The 26927-nt window shown below is 41.6% G+C and overlaps 1 protein-coding gene across 7 annotated transcripts in view; it reads right to left on the bottom strand.

Annotated features, from left to right (window-relative positions):
* Window positions 1-26927, bottom strand: part of SKIP (Shal K[+] channel interacting protein) — a gene marked incomplete at its 3' end in the record, with an annotated part of 162297 nt that overhangs the window by 113092 nt on the left and 22278 nt on the right. For 5 of the 7 annotated variants that reach the window (NM_001260304.2, NM_001260305.1, NM_001043277.3 and 2 more), the window contains exon 4: window positions 8308-9103. In NM_001260304.2, the coding sequence (NP_001247233.1) occupies window positions 8308-8667 (360 nt within the window). In that variant the 5' untranslated portion in view covers window positions 8668-9103. Of the gene's footprint in view, window positions 1-8280; window positions 9104-22941; window positions 23143-26927 lie in introns of those variants that run through there. The other 2 variants (NM_001275899.1, NM_001275897.1) reach the window with 2 other exon arrangements.

Here is a 26927-nt window from a genome sequence, read left to right as displayed (position 1 = left end):
TTCCTCCTTTGTGTGGGTGCTCCAAATTGGTTTTTGCGTACAAGCCTTTTCCGAGGTGATAAAATGGTGCAGGTGGCCGCCAAATGGAAATGTATTTAGTGAGGTGTGGCTGTGGCTGGTTGTGTTTTGGAGCCCAGGGATTAGACGCCAACCAATTCGGGGGAATTGTAAATTTATGGCTCCGGCGTGTCATGTGAAAGAAGCTGATGGCTTAACCCATGCTGGTGGACCGTGACAACCCCCAACCTATTTAGTCTAGCCCCCCAATGATCATCGCCATCATCATCATTATGCAAATCCTTACGAGGCTGCACAAAATGTTCAACATTTATATCAAATGTCAGACGACCCCAAATTGCCAAATGAATCATAAGTAACGTATCGGAGTGAGAGTGGACCACCATAAAACAGGAAATATATTTATGAAGTAACCCATGAAATACTCATGCACAGAGAGAAAAACTCCATGCTATTCTACATTTCAGTTAAACGCTGAGCTTAAATAAATATATTAATAAATGCTTATATGGTATAACAATTGAAAACTTAAAACTGATAGCTTCAAAATAATATGCTGATTTGGAAATCCCCCATTTCGTTTGGCAGGGTCACACTATTCCATTAGGTCGTTTTTTATGAAACGGAGCAATGCTAAATAATTTTCAAATGATTTCTTGCAGTTTGCAGAGACTGGAAACAGGAGATAGGAAGGGAAAACGCTACGCCTACGAGCAGAGACAGAGGGCAATGTCTGCACATGCAAAAATAAACGTGAAGCACCCACTCCCACACACTGGTAAACACACACCCAATGTCCACGACTTGGAGCTCAAAGCTCAGCAGAAAACTGCAGGCGGCTGACCAACATAAATGGCGCAAAGTTGAAATGTTGACAGGGCCACATTCGTTATGACGTCGCACAGAGAAAGAGACCGATACAGAATGCGAAAGAGAGAGAAAGAGCGTGTGGAGAAGGAGCGGGGGCGGATGGAGAAAGGCAGACAGAAGTAAGTAAATCAAGTTGTAGGTAAGTGAGATTTATGCTTATGTCGTTTAGTGTAAGCCAAACAACATCTCGCAACGTGAACGACCATATCCCCATCCTTAACCCCAGAGAAACCTTTTACTCCACCCGCCCCAACAGCTAAACATCCATCTCGGCATGGAGAGAGTTATGACAACATGGCCAAGGCAAAAATCAAAAACTCAAACCAAAGCGACCCAAAAATCCATGAGCTGAGGATCCAAACAGATATGAGATGCCTCCACTCCACACCACTACCATAACCCCAGAATTTCCCATCTCTTCATAGCCCCGAGATGCGTTTGCACCAAATTCAGTGACTATTTGCACAACATTTGCAACCAGGTTTTTTTGGGAAGAGGACTAGGCAGTGGCTGAGAATCTGCGATCTAGCTGCAACACTTTTCGATTCACTGAATTTGCATATATACCCTAGTTTGGGGTGCTATGATAACATAATGTAGTTTGAAAATATTACAACTTTTTTAAAATCTTTTAGATAACCACCAAGCTAAGTATATGTAAATCCATAATTATTCAGTTTATGAGATCTAATTTTATATATTTGCTTATCTTAGCTGCTTTTAAACTTTAAAAATGCTTTAATTTTGAAATAATTTAATTCCTTTGGCACCATTGGGTATTTGGTAGTCGAAGTAGCATGTGACAATAATTTTCAACTAGTATTTTTTTTTTTGGTAACTCGTTTCTAATCGCTGCAGCTGCTTGTTAATTACTGCAAACAGAAACTGCAATCCAAGGATGCATCTGCAACCACCACATCCCTGGACCTCCGATGCACTTGTGCAATGTTTGATTTATGCATGCAGCCTGGAACTGCTCTAATTAGCTCCAGCTTGAAAACCAGGCCCAAATCTAGAGCAAGGGATAAAGATGGTAAAGGAATGGAGAGAGGAACGCGGACGAGGATCCCTTTGAATGCAGTTCCTTACTGCCTTGCCAGGCAGTAAATGTGTCAGGCAAACAACTTTCACTTGCTGGTTAATCATTCAGCGGTTGAAGTCAAGAGCAGTGGAATCTGCCTATGGAACCGCCCACTAAAAATCTAGGCTGCTCGCTGGCCGAACGCCCAATTAAAAGCGAAATCGTTCAAAGGCTGGACAAAGCCAGAAAAATGAGAGACGAAAAAAAAAAAAGAAAAACGAGGAATACAAGCAAAGGATGGAGAAGGAGAAGCCAACTACTAAGTTGATGACATTAATTGACATTTAGCAGCGACGGGCATATCAATGGACTGGACAGCACAATCACCCCAAAGCCAAAGGAGAATCGAGTTGAGTCAGAGATCTGGGGACGGAGCAATGAAGTCGGTACTCTATGCTCCTAGGCCGCCTTTCACTCCACGCAATTGTACAATTGGCTAATGTCACAAAAATCTACAGGCAGTTGTCAACGGCGCTTTGGACGTGGGACTCCCATCATTAGCGTGGCACAATTGTGAAATGTGTAATTGCTGCTACAACAGCAGCAACATCGGCAATAGCATAGCAATAGCAACATCAGCAACAGCGGCAGCAACTATGAGACATACAGACGACACATTGACAGCGAGTTATGTCAACTCGAATGCGATTTGTTTAGCTATCGCATTTCCCCCCTTCATGCACTCTTTTTTTGAGCTTGTGGCTGCCAATGAGTATATTTCCTTTCGAATAACATAAATTTAAGGTTAACAAGTGGGAACGATGGGGTGGAGCGATTGGAGTTCAAACTTAGATAAACTCAAAAAAGGGTGAATGGGATGGTCACACTAAAACTGGTTGTGTGACCAAAGCTGAATTTTAAGAAAATGGAACAGTTCACACTTGCAGAAAGGGCTTAACATAACTAACACTAAATAACATGAAACATTTTTATATTATTTTGACTTAGTTCCCATAAATTGTAAGGTACTTCAGAGGCAAGGGTATAAAAAGGCTAAAAGACTTGGGGAAACAAATTGAATAAAGGACAAGTCGGCTTCACTTCGCTTATCCTCGTCGCTGCTGCTCCTTCCACGCGCTGTCTCTCACTCTTTTCTGTAATTGGTTATATGAAACGCACAAGTGGCCCTGGCGTAGGCTGCACTGGCCAACTGGGCAGGCCAAGTCCACGTCCTCCACGTCCACCAGTCCTCGCTGGCATTGGATGCCAGCCTGGGCTTTTGGTCCTGGCCACCGTGGTCCATTGGGGAAGCTGGTCGCGAAGTGCGCGACAAGATTTATAAGCGCCTGTCAACGAGCTAGCAAAGAGAGAGAGGGATAGAGAGAAACGGAGAAAGAGAAACCGCCGTGGTCACTTTTTGATTTATAAGCAAAATGTTTGCCGCGTTGCTCAAGTATTTATGAAACATTTCAAGCCAGCGGACACGGCGGCTCCTACTCTTTTTCCAGTCAGTTGACACTGGAGTTGTTTGGGGCCTGGGAGCAAATGGCAGCAGCAGTAAGTAGCCGCAGTAATTGCGGCGGCATGTGAAATATGAGATAAACTCCAAGTAAGGCCAAGTCCATGGATCCACAGCTCGCCAGGCTACCCAGCCCCTTAGCTTCATAGCTGCTACCATAGCTGCAGCTTCGAAGCATGTGGCAAGTTGTTTAGAACTAACCAAACCGAGGAAACAGCAACGACAGGCAGGCGACAGGCGACGACAGCATTTTGGTGCCACTTTGCGGCGAATGCGAAATAACTTCGCACAATTGAGCATGCCGACAACGGCCAGCCTGGAAAGTAGGAACAAAATAAAAAAAAAAAAAAAGAGCACTGGCCACAACTCCCAACTTGGGCATTCTATTAAATTAATCGTCAATTATCAACGGAGCCGCAAATTATCGAGGTCTATGGGGAGCAAACAGCTGAAACCAGGATGCAACAGTGTACCTCAAAAATGGTGAGGAAAAAGTCATTACACACTTGGTAAACTAAATTATGTGTCGGAAATGTTTTGCGGTATTTGTAAGAGGTAGTACCACTTAACTTCAGTTGTTCACTTGTTCAAATAAAACCAATTTCACTTTGAAAGTTTATTCATATATCAAATGTTTCTACCCATTTGCCGCACTCCCAACTGAAAGGGCCAACTCTTTATCAGCTAACAAATCAATTAAACTTGTGCAGTCGGCTCTAATTAAGCCACCAAAAATAAAAGAGTGACTATTGCCAAATTTTTAGAGGGCCGAGGATCCGCCCCGGAAAAAAAGTAAAAGCACAAGCCTTACTTGCATGCAATTGGGCTTGAGCAAACGTTGGAACGTAACGGCCAACTTGTTCGCGTTCGCTTGTTCAATGTGTTTAATTAAATAGCAAGCGTAATTAAATTGCAATTAAATTAATTAAAAAGCACGCAGCCGCAGCACGTTAGCAAACGTTTCGGTTTGCCGTTGTCCTGCCCACCTCCTGTTGCTCGAATTTCAATTCCTGTTCCTGTGCTCCTGCTCCTGTTAGGAGGCGGATATATATTTTGAAGAGGGTTTTTCCCGCTGCCATTCAGTCGAGTTTAGGGTCCAAAACGGATGGCAGGCGGTGTGAAAGGAAAACAAAACAAAAAATACAATGTTGCCCTGGACATGGATTCCCTTTTGGCCCGCCCACTCCCACACTTCCACCGTTTCCACCAATTTCCTCATTTTCCCTTTGCCGCCGCGCACAATTAGACTTTAATTTTTTATGAGCAATGAATGGTTTCGCAGTTTTACTTTTTGGTGTTAAATGCTTGATTAAGTTGAATGGTGAAAGCTATGCAAATTTTCCCCCTTTTTCCCGTCAAGGGTTGGAGTTGGAAAATTGGCTGCTTTGATGTTGGTCCTGCGATGATGAAAAACTCCATAACAATTCCCGCTTTTTGTCTTAATTAGTGCAATGACAAAAGTTGAAGTCTAGCTGCTGGAAAATGCAGGCTCAAGATGTATGCAGATGCTGAACGAAATGCGGGTGAAATGAAAGAAAACTCAGTCAAGCTGCTGAAGACTTGTCCAAAATTAATTGGCCAAAGGGTTTGGGGAGATTGGTTAATAGAGATTTAGAGGAAATCTGTTAAAGATTCGGGGGGTGAAACCCTTAACCTTCTGTTAAATAAACAGCAACTAAAATAGAGTTGTACTAAACTGAGGGTTAAACTTCAAAGCGGCTTAAAAATGTACAAGAGAAGTTTAAAACTTAAAGGGTTATGCGTATTTTTGAAAAATTTGTTTCGCAGATAATCAATGTTATTTATGGCATTTCTCAGAGTTATGAAACCTAAACCATAGTTTCCGCAAACATGATTTATTTTAGCCCATTAATTTCAATTCAGGGGCAGCACATAATCGAAAGTAAATGAGCAGTGAGTCCAGACAAGAACAGACCGACTGACCAATTTCCTACAAAAGTTCCGCCATAATGGGCGAATAAAATCAACAATAATAAAGCCACACAGCACGTAGGCAAAATGAACAAATTGAATTGCGGCAATTACTTGCCACGCTACGCAAAATCCAGGAGAGCCAAGGAAAGGGGCAAAAGACAATCCAAACTCGAGTTCATAAAAATGAAATCATGCCACAGCTCAGCCAGAAGATCAAAGGGGACAAATCAATAAAGCCCCGGTGCAGAAATAACTTAAAGTCAGCCAAGTCGTTCGTTCGGTCAGCAGGCAGGAAGAATAAAATACAGAGGAAATATACAGGAGACGACCCCAAGAGGCAACCAACTTGACCTGGTCAAGGCTAAAGGCACATAAAATAAATTTATACAACGGCGAGGAGGGAAAACTAAAGCAAACTGTCTTTTGATCTATGGTGGCTCTACCAGCTACAGATGATGACGATGATGATGATGTTGGATGTTGGATGATGAGAATGCCTGGATGGCTGAATGGCTGGCTCATCCAACAATGTGGAGCAACCTCAACGACCAGTCCCAAGTAAATTGGCATAAGAAATCAGAAATCACAGAAGGCTGCTCCTCCTCGGAGTCCGAGATAAATGGTCATGGCTCCTTCGGCCAAGAGCGGAGCACCGAATGCAATATTAAGTAAATATACAAAACGTTGTCGGCACGGCGCACAAAACTAATGATGTCGATGAAGCTGGGGGAAAATATCTGCCGATGCCAGGAACTCCCGACTCCCGGCTCCAACTTCCACCTCGACTCCGAGGAGCTCGACTTGGGTTCAGTTGAGCCTGATAATGATGCGGCAGACAGGCGAAGATACAAGCAGACAGGAGAAGACTGGATTGGCGGAGGAAGACGACTGGACACTGGCGATATACACACGCCAGGTAATAAATTTCATTTCTCAGCTGATATGGGCAATTAAGGAACAATTTTGCAGCTGAATGAGTAATAAATAAAAATTGTATGCCAGCGATATATACGCAGATACAAAACTGCAAGACGTCGACGGTTGTCGGTTGTCCGTTGGTTGTTGGTCGTCAGGCCCCAAAGATAGTTTTCGGGATAAAAATACTCGCGCACACACAAAACTGGCCAACGGTGAAGGAGGCGGCCGGTGAGTGAGTGAGTGACTGAATGAATGAATGAAATGAATGCGGGACTGAAACTGAGACTGAAACTCAGACTGCGAATCTGAGACTCTGCATGCCTGCCCTTTTGATGAAAACAACTCAATGACGTGATTTGTGCCCCCAACGTTGCCGACCATTCCATCCATCCCCGTGTGCCCATCCTATGCGATATCCTGCCTCGTATAAATAAATCACATTTCACTGAACTGATGTGCAAAATTCTTCGTCTCTGCTTAAAAAAAGGTTTCTTCTTCTAAGATTTCTTCGTTGGAGGGGCTATAACTTTAAGCTGCGAAATATTTTTGCATAATAAATCAAACTTCCGCCGGTGCTGCAGCATCATCTTTAGCCTTTCCCATAGCTTCAAAGGAGAAGTCCATCAAATGTTGCCATTTATCCGGCAACTTGTCTGCTCTTTGGCATTATTTTAATTACACTCGCTCGCAGCAATAAAACCAGAACCCAGAACCTGAAGCCAGAAGGCTAAAGGTATTTTTTAAATGCTCCCTTGCACTGAAAATAATTTTGAGGTGTATTCAATACCAGGAATCGAATTTTTACAAAATAAAATCCTATTAAAATCTCAAGTGGATCTAACAAATGTAACTGCTTTAAATTTTATAAGACCTACTGAACTTATTATTGTGTTACTTTTTCTTTAAATTTTTTGTTGCAACACCTCAATCTCAGTGCACCTTGTGGATTTGCTGGCCAGAAAACGAAACAGTTTCGGGGCCATCGGTGCCTTTTTGGTAACACATGATATGTCGCCTACCTGGGCGATGCTCTGGCCAGGAGTTGGAGTTACAGTTTCTGGGATTCAGGGATTCGGGTACAATGACGACGAGAAGGGGCAGCCAGAGAGAAGCACTCGCTGAGTGGAGAACAATGGAGACCGGCATGGAGCAACATGACACTCGAGTCTCGAATCTCCAGTCGGTGGATAAGGGGTTATACTATATAGTCGCAGTGGCGAAGCCAAAGCTAAAAGCTACCCATTCTCATACAGAAAGGCCACTGGTCAGCGGAGAGTTGGTGTTGAGCACTTGGATCTGGATGAGAGGAGTCCAAAGACCGAAGGTGGAGTTGCTGCTTTGCCTCTGTTTAAATGTTCTCCATTTTACTGTCAAGTGCGGACCGGACCGGGTTGACATTTGCCAACGATGCAACTGCCCCTGGGATCCCCTTCTGGTATTCCTTTGCCCTTCTCCATTATTTGATTCTGCTTCGCATGTCGAGAATTTTAATTTAAGTATGTAAACTGACATTGAATAGTTTTTCGCCAGGGAGCAGCACAGCTCGTTCGCTTCTCTTTCTTGTTTTTTTTTTTCTTTTATCCTGTTGTGGGCGGCAATGGAATTGGTGGGTTCAACACCGGAACCCAACCCAAATATGAGGGGGGGTTATTTCATAGTTTAGGGGACCGGGCGAGTGCAATTTCAGTTTTGTTTGCAATTGGATTTCGTAATAGAAAGCTCTGGCCAAAGTTTAGCCTGCAGCGGGTATGTGCGGGTTATTTCAGCATGCTGGATTGAAAGTTTTATGACAGCAGGCAGCAGGGGCAGATACTTTTAATAGATATTTAAACCCTCGCTCGCCCCAAATATATTCCGTATCAGCCAGGGGAGTCGAATTTCGGCATGTTAATGATGCTGATGCTCGGCACGACTTTTCCAAGTTGAATTTTCTGCAGTTCAACTTTAGTATTTTGCGGGAAAGGATTCAAAGCGGCTTAAATTGTGAAGTAACCCACACTTAGTATAAATTAAAAGCTAAACTTACCGGTGTTGAGTATGGATGCGCGGTCAGCCGGACTCCGTCCGTCTCTAGCTGCTCCCGCAGGACGAGCTCCAGTTCGTTGTTGGGTGGTGTTTCGCAGAGGATCTCCATGCTGCCCGAGAGCGAGTTGGGATCGTTGAGCATAAAGTAAACGGATGCGGCGCCCTTTTCCCTCAGCGATCGGATGCTCTTGAGCAGCTTGTGTCTATGGGCAGGATTCTCGACGCCGATGGCATCTAGATCGGGATCACCGACCTGTTTACAGATCTCCAGGTCGTCGTAGCCATTGTCCAGGAAGCTCTCGGCGTATTGGGCCAGGCCCAAAGCTCTTAGCCACTCGCAGACAATATTGCTAACGGCCATGTTGATGATGATGATGATGAGGTGAGTGTATGGTTTCTGCTTGATTTCCAAGTGTCAGATGGGTGGTGTTTTTACGTAAGACGTAGCTGTGCTGCGTTTACGTGTGTCCTGCGAATTAGCGCTACAAAATGGCTTATATTAGTTTCGCTGTTGGCTTGGTGTGCGCGTCACGTGCTCGGGGGGCGTACAGTGCCACGCCTCCTGGTTGCATGCAATTTCCGTTTGCCACTTTAAGCTATTGTATTGTTTTAAATCGTCCTCCCTGTGGCATTTTCTCTAATTTATTTTCCCCGCCCCCAGACAGTCGTAAAAATTCAGCGCGTACACTCATAAAAATTTATATTGCACTTTGAGCATTTTTAGCATAATCCCAGAAGGCTCCAACGCTGGTTTATCCTCACATTTTGTTTGGCGCCACCGCTTCGCCGCATTGCTCCTGCAAAAATGGATAAAAATTGTGTGTGAGCGGGGAAAATTTTAGTAGTCAGCGAAAAACGTTTATTTTCAATAATTTAGAGAGCGGCCGGAAAATTGCATAAATTTCAAATGGCTGGCCGCATATGGTGAGCCCGCATATGTCTATGCAAAATAGATGATATAACTACACGTCCCCCACTCCCCTAGCAACCATCCACCAGTCCCATGGCCAAGGGAAACCTCTCGGAAAATCTGGCATTCCCACCATAATATATCTCGCACAAATCAATAGAGCCCGCGGCTATTGCCACAATTGATGTTGATGACGTTCGTTGCGCTGCCGAGATTCAAATCAAACTCAGAATGCTAGAAAATTAATTAAATGCAGTAGCAGCTGCGGTTTGTTCAACTGCATACGCCCTCTCACTTGATTTCGCCACCCCATCGGAAATTCCCACAATCTTTCGGCTGGGAACGAAGTTCTTATCTAGGTAAAGGGCTTATAACGCGTGCATTCCTGCTCATGCACACATATCGCTCCATCATGGGTTGGAACCCCCTCCAAAACTTGCTTCCGCTTTCGAGAATCCATGAGGCGTTAAACGCAAACTAAAAGCTCATACACACACACTGCCGATATTTTTATGGAAAGGCGTGTGCCGCGCTTTTGGCTCCCTCGTTCATTGATAAATGATTGATTATCAATCCATTCATGGGTAGTGAGTGAGTGTGGGAGTGGGTGAGTGAGTGAGTGGGTGGGCGGGTATGTTGTGGGCGCACTGCGGTTTCCCCAGGCATAGCACTAAAGTTTAGTGTTTGCTTTCAGTTTATCTTTAATGGATTATTTTAGTGGTTGCCTGACTCGTCAACGAGCAGCCGCAAAAGGAGAAGCGCATAAGAATGCCAACTTATATTATAGATCCCATAATGCCCATCAAATAGAAAAAATCTGAATCTTTATACTACTAATAGCTAGTCAAATAAAGTAGTTGCAACATGTGCACTGATCTAAGCTTTTTTATTATTGAAATTGAAGCACGGAAATGTCAAAATTACATTTTTGAGATTTCCAACATAGTCAATCCAACCAATCTTAGATCCTATCATACCCTTTTCCGTTTCTAGTTGCCAGGTATAATCGTTCCCATAATCCAGAAGGCCTCGCCCAATCTCACCACCCCCACACCTTTCGATAAAGGACAAACATATCATATAATTTATGTTCCACTCCCCAGAACCATGGAACACCACCCACCCACCTCTTTACCCAGTGACTAAGCTGATTTCTTGTTTTTTCAGTCGCTCTTCTCTAGTTTTTCTTTTGCTTTTGTGGCAGCATTGTTGTCGTTTTTGTTGTTTTTGTTGCCTGGTGTGGCAGCTGCTTTGTTTCCATTTTCATTTTCATTGGCATTGAATAGATCAATCATGGACGGGTTCGACGATGGTATTCGGCATTCGGTTGGTTCGCCGTACAAATACTTCAATGATGACCAATTATTCACCAATAAAACTGTCGACCAAATGTCATGAATTGAACTTTTACTTGCTGCGCTAAGCGGAAATCAATCGCAAATTGCTGGGAAAGTGATTTTGAAGAGTCTATAGAATCAATTACGAGCTTGAGTATTTTTATTTCAATGATTTAATGGAAAATGTGTGGCTAAAGTGGGTACAACTTCGATGGCAGATTGATTGGAAAATTCATTTAGAGTTATTGGCAAAAAAAAAAAAAAGAAACAAGAAGAATATAAAAGGATTTAATGGCTTTAATTGTTGGGTAATTATATTTTTATTTCTATAGAATATTTTAACATTACCACCATTTTATTAGCCACTACCCACTTCCAACCGCAATCATAATATATTACATTTTTATTATAAAACTGACATCATTTTAAATGCCAGCGCTTCTGGGTCCCTATGACACACGAACCAACCCTTTCACTTCCGACCTATTGGCTTCGCATTTTTTTGGGGTCAAAGTTTGTCGGGGGCTCGATTTGTTTTGCTTTTGTTTTGGGTTTTTCTCTCTTTGTTTTTGTTTCAGTTTAATTTTGTATCTTCCGCCCACGCAGGGCACAACGGGTTGGGCAGGGGCAAAAAAGTAAAAGAAACTATACCGAACTGATGCGAACAACAATTTAATGCAACATCGTCGAATAAATTGTGGCCAGCCGGACTTGTTGCAGTTGTTGCCTTCAGTCAACAAATTGATGTCGTGTGGGCGTGTTGTCGTAACGCATTTTATACAAAAACGATTTTTCTCAGATTTTCGTTTTTTTTTAGGGTCGCCTCGGCCATTTTAATTTGTCTGTCGGCCGGAATTTAGTTCTCTTTTATTGCTTTTACATTTAAACGCTGTCATTGGGATCGTGTTTGACCCTTGGCCTTAGCTTAAGACAATTGTGAGAGGTGTTGGCGAGCAAATCAAATTGCGGCTCAATAAACGGCCAAGCAAATTGCAATTGGGATTGTTGAGTTTATGGCATGGTGCAGTTGTTGCCGTTGCAGTTGCAGCGGCAACAGCGAGAGCGACAGCAATTGCAACACGTCGCCAACAGCTGTGTCAGCTGGCACTTGGCTGTCTAGCGATTTATCTATCTAACATCTCGGTGGGACGGACACGCGGCGTATGCGCAATTGCCATTTAATTAAAAATTATTTGCACAGCCAGGCGAAACAATTTTTCGTTGATTTCATTTATCATTATTTTTGTTGGTTTTTTTTTTTTTTGTTTCTATATATTTTTTCTGCAGGTGCGCAGCGGAAACGGCATAAACAAAATGTTCACACGCTCGCCGGTCGCACGACTTTGACTTAATGGCAATTGAGATGGCCAAGTCCACGCACTTTGGGGCAATCTAATTATAATCATTAGCTGAGCAAACATATATATATATTTATTTATACAATTTTTGCATAGTCCCCGGAGTTATTGAGCAATAAAAATTATACAGAAAAATAAGAGAATAACAAAAGCAAATAAATTGCCGACAGACCAGGGCGTCTTCATTAATGATAGGAAGTGGAAGTGGAACGATGAAGAGGCAGGCCACCAAAATCCATTTGACAACATAAAATTTTTGTTTCAAGCAACTGCCGCCACTGGGGGCATTAATACCAACGGCTAATTAACTTGTTGTTGAGCTCGTAAAATAGTTTGGCCGCTCATCAAGATAATAACCTAAAGGCCTGGCCAAGTCGGCAGCCAGCCAAGTTTCGGTTTCAGTTCGACTCTCTTAATTGAGTCCAGAAAATTGTTGACTTTTGTGGCGTCAGCTGCAGGAAAAAAGCAGCCAAAACGATTCACTGTCACACATATATATTGTATATATATACATATGTATATATTGAGCACTTCAAGAATGTTCCGAAAAAGGGAACGGAACTGGGCCGAGTCGACCTGACTGCAGTCACTTTTGGTAATTAGATTTTCAAGTCGAGATAATGAAGTGGACATTAAAATTTTACAACCTCCGGGCTAAAATAAACACACATTCACATGAAACCGAAAGCAGGCGAACGCATTCAATAAATTAATTACGAATTTCGAACCCTAGACTAGCCCCTTTTTAATACCAATGCCATCAGGTGGACCGGGGGGCCTGAATGCCACACCCAGCAATAAATATTGAAAACTGTCCCTGTCTCGGGGCCAAAACCCGATTCAGTTTCAGATTCACACACATGTGTCTGGCTTTGGCATATATAATGCACTATGCATGACTCTAATTAAACCGCAATTGTTGTGTAAACTTTAAGCAATTGATTGCTCGGACACGAACCAATGGAACAGGACAGGTCGTAATGCAAGAAGTCTTGGTTGGCAATTAAGCAGCAATTGACTCGAAAGAGGTTGCCATAGCTGCAATAAATGAATCTTGCATTACAGATCAGGTATCTTGGGATATGAAACCTAAATACTTATTGATTGAGCCGTAATAGCGAACAGAATGATTTATTTTTAATGCTAATTGAAAGCAGAGTTTTGCCTATTAATTATGCCATCGATCGATTAGTTAATTTTCTGTCTAAATGCAAATTTCGATTAATTAATATAAAACAAATGAGTTTCAAATATATATGGCTTAAAAAAAACTATTTATTATTATTGCTAATACAGATTTAACAAGTAACTTTATGTTCCATAAATTGATACTTATATTATACTGGATAATGAATTAAACCAAATTACAAATACTGCTTGTGTAATTTAGCAGTTTAACTGAATGCAATCATTAAATCTTTTCAGCCAATTAAACACATCATGTTGTCTAATCAGAAGGCCCCAAACGATCTTAACTTCCCAAGTAAAGAATGCACTATCGGGTGTCTTTTATAGCCTCCTAGGCTCACCACTTAATTGCCTTCAATTGATGTGGTATCACGGCCACCGATTGATGTTGTTACTCTAGTTTTATAACCCATTACCAAGAGCCATAACAGAATATAATAAAAAATATACACTCAGCGGCCGTCTAATAATGATCTCCCAGGCCCATCGCCACAAAGCCACAAATGTTGCAATCATAATTTTTGCTCTCCCAGCGAAAATGCTTCATGCTGGGCCCAAAAGCTGATGACCTTTTGGCATTTTGCATTTTTCGAACCGAAAAGAAACACACATTCGCGAAAGGCAAATGCCCCGAAGCCAAAGCTCTCTGGCGCAGTATAAATAAATTTATATCATTTTTTTTGGTATTCCAGCGCAGCGGGTGGTCAAGAAAAAGATACTGTAAGCAAAACGCGCAGGTGGCTTCAACGAACTGTGCCTTGGAAAACCCCACCAACTTTAAAAGTCCCAAGTTAATGTTTTTAATGTTCCATAATGTTACATTTTTGTCTTTATTTGTTAGTTCAGTGCGGCAAACAAATGGCGCTACAGTTAAGTCAAACTGGCATCCATAAATCCTCATCATTACGCTGACCCCATGAAATGTTAAATCGTTAACCCTCATAATCAAAATTTGGCAGCTCAGCGAGAGACGTTTGCATATTTATTGATTTCTTCTCAAGAGGAGGGAAACGAAGAAAAAAAATATATTCCATAAAAAAAAAACAAAAATGAAAAGATGAAAAGGAAATAAATGGAGACTCATTATGTAAGGGCGAAGAGCAGGAAGCGGGTGGCAACTGCCTGAAATGCAATAAATTCACATTAAGCTGCTCACATAAAACGCCTGATTGCGTCCCGAGCTGCACTGAGCTGATTCCGTGGGATTGGAGGAATCTCTCAAGCTCCGAACCTCGAGTCCTCCACACTTTTCGAACTGAAAACGCTGAAAACGCGCTGAAGCCAACATCCTGTTGACAGTGGCAGGCGGCAGCTATCAATATTAAAAGCGCTTATTTGACAGAAATATGACAAATGCCTGACAGCCAAGGGCGTGGCACAGGTTGCCTGCTGTTCATGATTTTGCCACCGCCGCCGCTGCTGCTACTGCTGCTGCTGCTGTCCTGCGAAAAGTGCCAAGTCATTAGTGACGAAGGCAACCTCTGCCGGTTGGGTGTGTGGGTAAGAAGGCAAGTGTCAGGAATGCTCTTTGGATTAGTCAATTTCGAATTGCGTGCGTTCATTCGACGGGGCTAAGAGTGCATGGAATCGCTTCGGGTCAGCAAGTGTGAAATATTCTTTTGATTTTGCACATCCTGTACCACCGCCTGCTGTGTTAGTGACACGTGCAACACTCACGCCATTTCGGAGCTGCAGATAAATGTGTTCAAACTATCCTCACTCCCTGGAAATGAGCATCAAAAATGCATTCAACTGTCAAAAGCTGGGCGAAATCAATGAAGCGAACTTCTCTTAAATGTTTTCACAAATGTTGTTACATTAGAAGTTTCATATAAAGATTGAGAATCTTTAATAAAATTTCATTTTATTTCAAATTTTTTATCTTTACTTTGTCATTACTATAAAGAAATCTCATTAAATACCCTTAATACCATACGTTCCGTATCTCAACGATCTGTGTAATTTCCGTTTGTGCAATCAGTTTAAGTATTCCCTTTTTTATCTGTATAATTTTCGCATTATTGGAAATATCATTTTTTAAATGCTCGTAAACATGTAGCTTGGTGACAATTTTATAAATATTTTTATGGCGTTTCATAAAAGTTTATACGATGTGCATATTCGCTGGACCCCACTTTCCTGCCCGCCCCCTATCAATTTGTCGTCGCTGCAGTTTATGAATTCCGCTTGGTCCTGCTTTCCAACTCTATATGTTATATGTATGTACATATTTACACACTATATGCACTCTTCCATTTTTTGCGTATTTTTTTGTTGTCAATGCGAGTGGTAGAGATAGACAGTGGAGGACGTGCAACAGCAGCGTTGTCATCGCTTGCAACAATTACTTAAATGCAGGCATAATTTGTGTATGGCAGACAGGCGGAAAAGGGTTAAGGATTGCCGGAGGGGAATGAGTGGGGAGGGAAAAATGGTCAAAAGTTGGCAAGGCAATTTACTCGTCCACTGGTCTGAATATTTTTCACAATTTTATGATTATTACTATGGCTTCGACTATAATTACAATGATTATTATTTTCATGTGTGCGGTTGCCAAATGGGGAAACTTTAAGTTTTTGTAAACATCGATTTAAGTCAATTTTATCGTATGGAAAAGCTTATTGTTGGTCGAAATTTATTTTAAGTGACCATTATGTTGTGCTGATATGGAATTTTTTTTAAATATAAAGTTGAATTCACACTTAACCGCAGGCCTAATTGTTAATATCCTTTTGCCATTTCAAAAATGAATTGTTGAAATGATAAATGAAAATAATTTTTCTTGAAATTTTTATATATTATTATTACCACCACCAACTTTGTCACAATTGTTTACCAACGCATTAATGAATTTTCAATTTTCCTTTGCTCCATTTTATACGAAATAATCAAATCTGAATAATATTTCATATTTAAATCTGATGGCATTAATTGGTCTTCGGCGCTTGGGCAAAAGCTGTCCCATAAATATTAATTTTGCATTCAATTTTCATTGATTAATTTCCAATTTAGCATTTTGTCAATGTGCCAGATTGTCTTCCTTTCGCTGTCACATATTTTATCAATTTTTGTAACCCCAAGAAGTCACATAAATCACAACAAATTCTTCCCGAGCGGAAGATAAATAAACTTGCGCTCGTTCCCTCCTGGTTTGCCTTCATTTATTTTTTGCCATTTGCCTTTGATTGAACCGAACCGAAACCGAAGCCAAGCCAAACCTACAATGGCAATTAACCCATAAAAATGAAAATGCCCACATTTACGAGGTTCTCCTCCCCTTGGGCACTTTATTAGACAGCCAGGCAGTCAGTCAGTCAGTCAAATTAATTGAAATTCAAAGCTCCGGCATTGGCTTTTACTACGCTGCCAGGCTATGGATTTGATTTTGCCATCGCTTGTTTTTTATCGCTATTGTCGGGGCAGAGTTTCTGCTTAATTTTTACTCCATTCGGTTCATCAGCATCAGTCCGACTTGTGTTTCCAATGAATAATAAAGTGGAGTGAAGTACGCCAATCCAATCCAATCCAAGTCAAGCCAAGCCAATCCAATCCAAACCAAACGAGGAGCCGCCGCCAACAGACATGCAGCAGATATAAATCAATTCCCGAGAAGCGACAAAATTTACATTCCGATTTGCCAGCGATCTCTTTTCTTTACTTGTGTCCCCAGCTTCTCTGCTCTTATTGAGATTTCATCGCCGTCTTTGTGGCAGCGGCGCATGCGTCGTCGTCATCGGTTGCTCGATGTTCGAATAAAGTGAATTTATGGCAACGGTTAACACAAACGGCATTGTATCAACAATAATAATAATAACAATAATGATAAAAATAAAGAAAGAAATAAAAAAAAAGCCACAAAAACAATCGAAATAAAAAATAAATCGCGGTCGGGCTCGTTACAATTCGTAAGCGGTTAAATGTGTTTAAGTGGGCCTTGATTAATGACTTCCAAGTGCGTTTCTTCGATCGACTCACGCACTCGCCACGGGATATTGGCAAAGCTCGGGTAACAGGGGGTTAACGGTGGAGCTTCGATCCGCCAGATACAATTGAGAATACAAGCGTTCGATAGGCGTGACTATGATAACAAAGGCCTTGACTAAAGATATATCGATCATGGGCCATCATCATCATGATCGCAGCAATTTGTTAAGTTTAGGGAACTTGTAAGTTTTTGTATCCGCCTCATGATCGAACCAATTTGTTATCTTTAAGCAACTTTCATCATCAGGTTGCCTCTATATATGATGCCCAAAGCCATTGAGTTGTTTGTTGGGTTTTATCTTTAGCCACTTTTTGTTTTAAACACAATGCGGGCAAAAACATTAATAGCTAACTTCTTTCAGTTATCAATTAATCAAAACCAGTCTTTAGTCTTTAGATCGATTTTATAAATGATTCGGGATGAGTATTTTAATAGATTCATCTTATTTGGTAAAGATTTTTGCTATTAATAAGCAATAAGTTACACTTTACTACTGTGCAACTAACTACTCAAATTCATTTCCGTTTCGAACGTTTCAAATAGCTTATCAAGATCTTGCCGCCATCTTCACCCAAACACCCTTGAACGATTCCCGTATCAGATCCTAACCTTTTAACAGTTTATGCCCATCTCAATCCTGTCAAATCTCTTCACTCAAAACATATCCAAATCAGTGTCAGGCCGCATTACCCTAAAAACCACTCAACTAGCTCGAATTTCACATGGTCGAGGCCCACGGAGAAGAATTGAAATTTCATCATTTTGATTGGCCTAGCAGAATCTCGGCTCATCCCAGACAGATGCCCCATAAAACTGAGTCGCCACAGACCATTAATGAAAATTACGATACGATATATACGCATTTTTAAAGGGAAGAGCAGGAAATTTTCCAACCGACTGACTGCTGCTTTTGATCTGATAAAAACCCGAGAATGTCATGTCAAAATGTGGCGCTGCCCTTTAAGCCACTTTTATACCTCAAACCTTATATGACAGAGCTGCGGATCTCTGAGTATGCAGGTACCAAGGAGGACTTTATATATATATATATACATATATCTATATATCCGATACCCACGCGACCCTCGACCAGTTTGTGTTCCCTATAGCCTGTAAACTGATCTGCGGCCAGGAACAATACGGCAAAAACGACGAAGGAAGAGGATAACCAACAATTCGGTTGAAATGAAAAATTGAAAACCGAAAGTGAAGGAAGCGCTGAAGGAGGTGGAGTTGTCATTTGACAACGTCGCACAATTACACAACTAAAATGAACAATATTAAACGAAATTATACTCGAAAAAGGAGCGAAAGAGAGACCCACAGGCCAACAACAAAAGGCCCATTGGCGGCGGCATAAAACAAAAGGGCTCAGAGGCAGAAAATAAAAGACAGAAGGCATCCATCCGAGGGGCAGCTGCCCCTTGGCCAAAGCGGGTTTTGTGTATCATTTTTCATGACATATCCGAACACATGTACGAAGGTACTCGTATGTATCCACAACAGTGGACGTACACAACAGTGGACGTATATCCTTCCTGTCATTGCTGTCAGCCACTTGAAAGTGCAATTGCAGCCGCCTAATTAGTGCCCCACGCAACCACTCAACTAATTTGGATATAAATGTACATACATACATACATATATGCATATACCCATCTCAGCGAACGCTAAAGAAATATGATAATTTAGTGACGCCACCCCGGGAGAAATGCAACTCAGGACACACACAAATCATTTATTTCGGTCCCCAAGTTGAAGTTCATATTGCTGCGGACGACTTCATCATTTTACGATTATTTCTAGCAATTTCAATGGAGTACTCCTCGCAATCCACACTCCACTCCACTCCAAACTCGACTCCTTTCATCGAACCCTTGGAAAATGTGGCGAAAATTTACGATGCCTGTGACACAGTTAACTCATGCTCGACACCAAAACATATATCAAATGTGTGGCACGACTTGGAATGCCAACGGATCGGATCGGAGGAGGGTTACCTGCTTTACCCAGAACTCGAAGCCACAGGCAGACGAGCAGACAGACGGAGAGGAGCACCACCAAACAATAACGTGAAATATGTGCGGCGTTTTGCAATTCATACGCAAAAATGGATGAGGCAGCAGCAGCACAGGGCAACAGCAGCAACATCGAGCGGCCCATTTGAAACGTTCGACCTGCCAATGGACGACGGTCCACAGTAGCCACCACCGCATATGCAACCGAAATCGAGAAGCGGGGGAACACAATAACACATTGTCTGAAGTAAAACGCAAAAAAAAAAAGTGCAGCATTGGCAAGTGGCAGGCTCGCAGACTAAAGAGCTACAGTGCGTAGCGTAAGTATATGGTAGCCAAAAAATACAATGCCCTGAGTAGCGTGTGGTTTGAAATCTAGTGATTTCATTCCATCTTTAAGTGTGCAATTTACTCAGTGAATACCAGGAATACAAAATTTGTAGGACATTCTTAGACACTTCTTAAATGCATTTTGAAATCCTAATGATTCCATGAATTATACGTATGTATATGTACTATGTAGAAACCAAAATTAAAGAACGTAATTAACATAACATCTATTATATCTAATAACACTTGTAGCCTGTATCCTTATAGCCACATAACGCACTGTACTCAAGAGATCACACTCGAACCAGACCGCGAGCAGACTGTTTGGCTTGCATTTAATCTTCCAATTGAGTGCGTACCACTGTGCTGACATAGATAAACTGGCATGTCCTGGGCATCCGACGCATCCGAGTGTCCTTTGCCCCTGAAACTCCACCAATAATTCCCATCTCCACACTCATTTGCCCCTTCCCTAGGCATTGGCCCTTTTTTGCCTTCGCTTCCCTTTCACCCGGCGGCATTGTCAACATTTTTGCTCTTAAAAAACAATTAATCTTTATTAGTCGATGACTCAAAAGCCAATTAAAAGTCCTCGCACAAACGTTTGCCTCAATCACGCCCATTTTGCCTGTATAATTAATCTTTTTTTTTTTTTTGTTCGGCAAGTGAGAGTGCACAGCCCAAATAAAGAATGAAAAAGAAATTGTGCAATATCCGTAAAATGCGCAAAACTTGCCATCAATATGCTACGCTCGGATACGTCCATCAAAAATGCACTGAAGCGTAGATCCTTTCCTGTTCTTGCTGCTGCTGTTCGCAAAAGGATTCGTTACGGATTTATTGGCAGCCTGACTTTGACCCCGGATTTCGGTGCCCTTTCTTTTTTTATATATATATATTTTTTTTCCCTGTGTGTTTTTCTTTCAGGGCTCGTGCTGTAAATTGACTTTATGTTGTTGCCTGTGCATAGAAATTGCTTTTTGGGGTTTTGCGCGCTGATTTCTTTCATTCTTTTCCACTTTTTTTTGAGCCGAGGGTTGCGTATAAATTTTGAAAACATTTTTTGAAGGCCAAAGTTTTGCGTGGTCAGTTCCTAGACAAAACAGACCCAAATAAATTAAATATCCGAGCCAGCAAAAGAGAGAAAATTCTGGCTCAGGGTCAAATTAATCCACGGACAAATCAGGAGGCCTAAAAAGGACTTTACGCTTTCCACAGCGAACACTTGAAGGGCATTAACGGGCAGAAAGGAAATAAATTATTTAGCAACCCCCGGATTTCGGGGTGTGCAAATAAGACAATGCGTGGAAAATTCCAATCCCTAAATGCTGTTAAACACAAAATAAATGAACTTCCCAGAACGCTGGGGTGCTACGTTCGATGGTGTAAAGGATTTGTGCGACAAGTATTGATGACTGGACAGATGGATCGAGCGGCATAGTATATGAAGGAATATAGAGAGCGTGCTTGGAACAATATGGAAAATCAAATCACATTCGAGGGGTGAACGGCTAGCCGTCTAATAATTTCGACTAATGAAAACATGTTTCCATCCATTTCGGTGGTTGATTCTGCGGCGCTGCATTTTTCCCCGGAAAAGCGAGGAAAAGCGGGCAATACAACAATTGCCATTGTTAAGTTTTGTTTATTTACTGATTTTGCTAGAATGAAAATTAGCATTAACCCGAGAAATCAAATTTCAGCCAAACAATATTTACACAAATACTTTAGTTTGAACCAACATTTCGATGTTGTCAACACTTCGCGACCTTTTTTGGGGTACATATTTGGATTATGGCCTTGTTGATTTAGGACTATTGCGGCCAAATAACATTTCTGATTGAGGGAGGCGCTGTGCTCTTAATTGGTTCATACTCGCATACCATTGCGAGCATACAATTCATCCAGCTCAAACAGAAATTCAAATATGAATTTAGCATAACGGAGGAAAATGTAATAAAACTTTTTCAGGCTTCAAGCAAATTTAAATATTCGTGGAATTAGGTCAGCTGGACATGTGTAAAAGCATGTTGCAACTATTGTACAACAACAATGCAAAGCACACACACTCGCTCGCACAGGGCGTATGTCGAAATGTTTTTTAACAAAACCAAAACATGCCTAGAACATAGGAAACACACAGGCAACACGCCCTGACCAATGGTCAAAGCCAAATGCCGGCAAAAGTAAAAAGGAAAAGCCGAAGCACAAAAAAATAAAAACCCAAATAGCAGCGCCAAGTGCAACTGCAGCCAAAAGCCACAAGACAATGCAACAGCCGCAGCAGCAGCAGGAACAGCAGACAGACATCTCTGGTCCAGTTGGCCGGCCAAAAGGCCTGGAAGTGCGGGGCATGCTGGCCATAAAGGAGGCCCTCCTCGGTTCTTCGTCTGTTTCTGGTCTTCTGGCCCATTTGGTTTTGGGTCGTGCCTGCCTGGGCCATGGTTTGATTCATATTTGGACTGCAGTTTCCATTTCATGGTTCTCCTAGTTTTTTCATCTCTCCTTCTGCCCAGCATTTCTAGCATTAAGTTCTCGAAGGCCAGGGCATATGACACTTTTGTAAATTGTTTTTGCTTAGTATAGCTTAACTTAAGTATTAATTTAAATGTATTTAAATATCATTTTATGACATTTCCAAGTTCCTAATCTGCATAATAATAACCTCTTAAGCCAAAGCTAATTCTTTTTAAAAGTTAAATTCGATACTTCATTTCCCCAAAGCCCTTTAAAAGTACCCCATAAATTTTACGATTCACCCAAAACAAACACGAAAGTCTAAATTAAACTTTCAGTTCATCAATTTGCTCGTGAAGTGAAAGTGTATCCCCCAAAACGACTAATCCCAGGCGACTCTCAACGCTGCATTATGCTTTCTATGTGCAACAACAAAAATCGGCCCGCTTGCATTATTTGTTGTATTCCTTCATTTCTGTTTTTCGAACGGACTCAAACCTCCGCCCTGAAGGCTAAAACTCGACAAAAAAAAAAAAAAACAGAAAGAAAAAAAACAAAATGCAAGCAGAGTTTGTTCAACTTTTTTGCATGTTTATATTTGCTGTAAGCATTATTTTTTTGTACCTCTCCTTTTCGATGCACACTAAAACCAGTTGCATGAAAGGGGTAACAAACAAGCAGAGCAATAGAAACCAAATAGTGGAATTTCTATATTCCAGCGCAAAGTGCATTGAGGCATGCAGCTGGAATTTCAGTGGCATAAAGGATGGATGACGAAATGCCAAATGCATAATACATAGCAGGCGGGAGAATCCCATTCGCCGGTCTCCAAACCCTTCATGCTCTATAACTATATTTATTTTTTATGCCGCTCAACTGCAAAATTGTGTCAAAATCGGATGCTGTTACTGTGGGGCAAAATGCAAAATGTGGGGGAAATGCTGAGAGGGTACGTGCAGTCGCCTTTTTGTTGGCCCGCATCAACTTAAAAATGTACACAAAAGGCTCCGTGTAAAAATTTATGAACCTGGCTGGGCAATTTTCTAACGTACCTGGCAATTTAACGGTAAAGTGTAAATTTCATTTAATTTGACAGCCGCAGATTGAAACCTCGAGCAGTTAATAAAGTTGCACCGGCCAATGCACCAGTAATATCAGCTGCAGTTGCAGCAAACTGCAGCAGCATCAGCGAACGCCGCAACAACAGCAAAACTAATTAGTCCAAAGGCCCCGCAGTAGATCAACAAACTCACCTAGAACGAATAAAAAATAAGAGAGAAAAAAGGAGTCATGAAGGCAAAGATGATTTAATAAGCAATTAAATTATTCTAATAAATGTAAGCCAGCGGGTCTGAGCAAAGGAGCAGGGCGTATTGCAGGAAGAGGGCCACAAGAAATTGCACATAAAATTGCAATTTTCCAGCAAATTCATAATACAACAAAAAGAAAACAGAAAAAAATTATACAAAATTAGGCCGCAGGCTGGGGAGTGAGAAAAAGATAGGGCAAACGAGATGGTTAGATACAGTTTTCCGCGAACGTTAAAAGACTGTGGCAACGAAGCTGGGCGATGGAAAAATATCTCACTCTAATTATAAGTAAACAACTCTGTAAAAAGAAACCTTCAATATTAACAGTGCAGTTTAAGTGCTGATAGTATAAATTAATGATGTATTATTATTGTTTTCTTTGCCGTAAATTCCTCATCCAAATTGCTCTGGTTTATCTATTTGGCTGAGATATAAATAATAAAGTTCATTTGCGGATAATCAATATTGTTCGGTTACTTGCTACATATTTCGATCCTCTGACTGATCAACAATCTGCAAACCAACAAATCTGGACTTACATCGCCGAAACGCACTGCCCCTTAGCTCAGCGGGAGCGGGAATCAACAGCTGCCAAACAGTCCGCACTCATCGTCATCATTGTCGGCGTCAGCTGAGAGCTGAGATGGCAACAACTCAAGTGGCATCCATCCAGCGGTGGCAGCTTCAGCTCCCAGTTCCCAACTCACAGTTTCCAGCTCCCAGCAGTCCAACTAATGCCATCAAGCCTGATGCATATAGTGATTAGAGTGGACGTTACCCGGCCCAGTGCTTCCTCGCTTCCTTCCTCGGATGCATCGTCATCATCGACTTGCTGCTGCTGCTGCACTTGAAGTAGAGATGTTGCTGGTGTGCCTGCTGTTGCAGATGCTGCTGCTTCTACGGCTGCTGCTGCCGCTGCTGATGATGACGATAAGTGCAGTTTGCAGCGTAATAGAAAAGTTGCCACGATGTGCGTATGTGTGTGTGTGTGTGTGTGTTACTGATGATAATGATAGATAAGTGTGCGCCAAGTGCACTACGTAACTTACTCTAACTTCAAAAGCTATCAGCAGTTAAATCGAAAAGCAGTAAGCCAAGCTCAGTGGAGCCAGCGGGCAAGAACTGTAAATGCTGCGCTGCTTAATGACAAGAGCGCCAACTAAGTTGCACTGGCAGGAGCGGCAGCAGCTGGGAATGGGACCTCTATGCGATGTGGCACCCAGCGAAGGTTACACTCAGAGAAAAAATGGTTTCATTTATGCATTCAGTACACATCTGTCTTGCAAAATTCGATTTCAAAATATATACTATTTGAAGTTCGATACTTAATAAGATGCATGCATCTTTTTTTGGTAACAATCATTTTTAACAAAAGACTGATATTCTCTTTCGTTCGCTTTATTACGCAATTTTTGTTCTGGTGCAGATCCTTGAGTTGCTCCTTCTGCTGAACTGCTCCTGCATCATTAGCAATTGTGGGCCGTCCAAGGCGTGGGGCATGAGAAATATTTGCTATAAATGCATGCAACATTAAGTAGAACGCATTTTTTGCAGGCAGCCAGGGAGCAGCAGCATCTGCAACCTGATGACGCCACACGCCACTTCACTTGGCTGCCTCGCGTCGCTGTTGCTGCGCTGCTGCCACTTCTTGTTGCTGTTGCAGTGTTGCTGCTGCTGCGGCGTTGCTGTTGTGCCTTTTCACAGCTCAACGCTTGCGCACATTTGGGGAGCCTGAGAAAAGGGTTCATCTTTGGCCCTTCTGTGTGCCTTGCGCCGTTTGCTTTATTTCTTTCCCAGAATCTTGACGGCTATTAAGGAGCAAATAGCAACAGCAAAAACAAAGCACAAAAAAAAAAATGCTGTAAAATAAAATTATTATTTTCTTTTCGTGCTCATAATTTGTGCCGCTGCTTCTTTGGCCTCAATTAGTAAAAGACTTTTCCTTATTACACTTTTAGCCTTGCCCAGCGCTTTTCCCGTTCACAGCAGTAGTTGTTCCTTCCTCAGCAGTAAATTAAGTTACGACTTTATGCTGCATATTAGGAGCGGGAAAGGAGGGTCAGAAGATATGGTGGTAAAAACGCTGAATGCTCTTGAGGGCGGGCCGCCATTAAATATTTATATTATTGCCTACGTAATTGCGGAATAACGAGTAATTAGAAAATAACTATCATAATTATTTTTTTAATGGCCAGCACACTTTATCTGCAGCAAGGGATTTGAGCAATATTCTATTCAGCATCGCAGCTATACCTCTTTTTTTTATCTCTCAGAAAACGTTTGTAATCACGGCTCTTAAGTTTTTAAAACTATATATGTATCCTCTTCCATTTAAGTTTGATGGTCCTTGTTGAGTTAAATTTTTTATTTCCCCTTAACAATCAGTTAATTTTATTATAGGCCATGATTCATGCGCTGCATATTCAGCTTTTATGACTTAGCCATTGAGATCAACGCCCACTGCCAAGGACTTCCTTCCACTGCCATTTTTCGCCCACCCTCGATTTCGTTGTATTATTTATTGACAATATATTTTATTTAGCCCAGCATATCAACCGCTGAGCATTTGCGGCCATTTAGTTGCGATAAAAACGAAATTTATGCAGCTGAATCTTGTTTTTAGCATACAAATAAAAGGAGAAAAAATGCAACTAGAGCTGCGAGTAAATAAAGAAAAAATTCTATTTTCTCAGGCAATAAAAATGTCAACGACGTTGCCGCAGACCAAATGGCAATTGCAGCCGTCGGAATATCCTTCGTTTTTGTCCATTTTTTCCATTTTTCCACTCGTTTTCTGCGCGCCTCCAAAGTGATTTATGCATTTCGCATGCAAAACGCTAATCAGTGGACCCAAGAACGCCAACCCATCGACTCCTACTCGAGAAACCCAATAAAAGAAAGGCAGCAATCGCAGCATCCACCATCCACCACAAAAGTCTGAAATGCGAAACCCAAATAGCGTTTAGCCAAAGATGACTAATGTGACTCCCGGACGACGTCCAACTGGTCAAGTGGGTTTGGCCTCCACTCCATTCATTTTGCAAAAGTGGCAAAGTGTCGAGGGTGATGTAAACCCGTGCTTCGATACATTTTTTAACCCCAATTCGAAGGGTTGTTGGATGGGCAAATACTTGTTGAAATGCGCGCATATGCCAAGCATAATTACGGCGAAAATTATTGTAAATTTGTAACTTTCATAAAGTGCTTCAATAAGTAATGAGCACGGGTTAAGAGCAATGGCAGCGGGGAAAGTATGAGAAAATCTGGGTAAACTGAATTGTAAAGTGGCTTCAACATTTTGGCTTTATTTGGGCAAGGCCATTTGAGCTTTCGGCGGAAGTACGTTAGTATTTATTAATTAATCAGGCTACATTCAGATTCAAATTCTTAATAGCACGTTTAGAAATTTATAAGCCGGTATATTTTACACCATGCAATAAACTAAATTTATAGCCAAGCAGTTCATTATTAAAAAGTCGAGGTTAAAAAATCAATAAATAATTATATTTTCCATAACTTACTCCTAGAATATTGGCAAATTTATTGCATAGCAAGATGCGAATTGACATCAATTATTTGAACCTCATCTTTTCGATAATTGATAATAACCAGAAGATGAATTGAGAAAGCAGCAGCCAACTGCCATCTCAGCTGACATGAAAGGACAACCGCAATTTCCAATTATACTCGATTGGTTGTGTGTGAATTTGTGAGCAATAATGCAGAAT

Source organism: Drosophila melanogaster, chromosome 3R, assembly GCF_000001215.4.
Source record: "Drosophila melanogaster chromosome 3R".
Lineage (NCBI taxonomy): Eukaryota > Metazoa > Arthropoda > Insecta > Diptera > Drosophilidae > Drosophila > Drosophila melanogaster.
The sequence above is the reverse complement of the archived record's forward strand: the minus strand, read 5'-3'. Positions and strand labels throughout refer to the sequence as shown.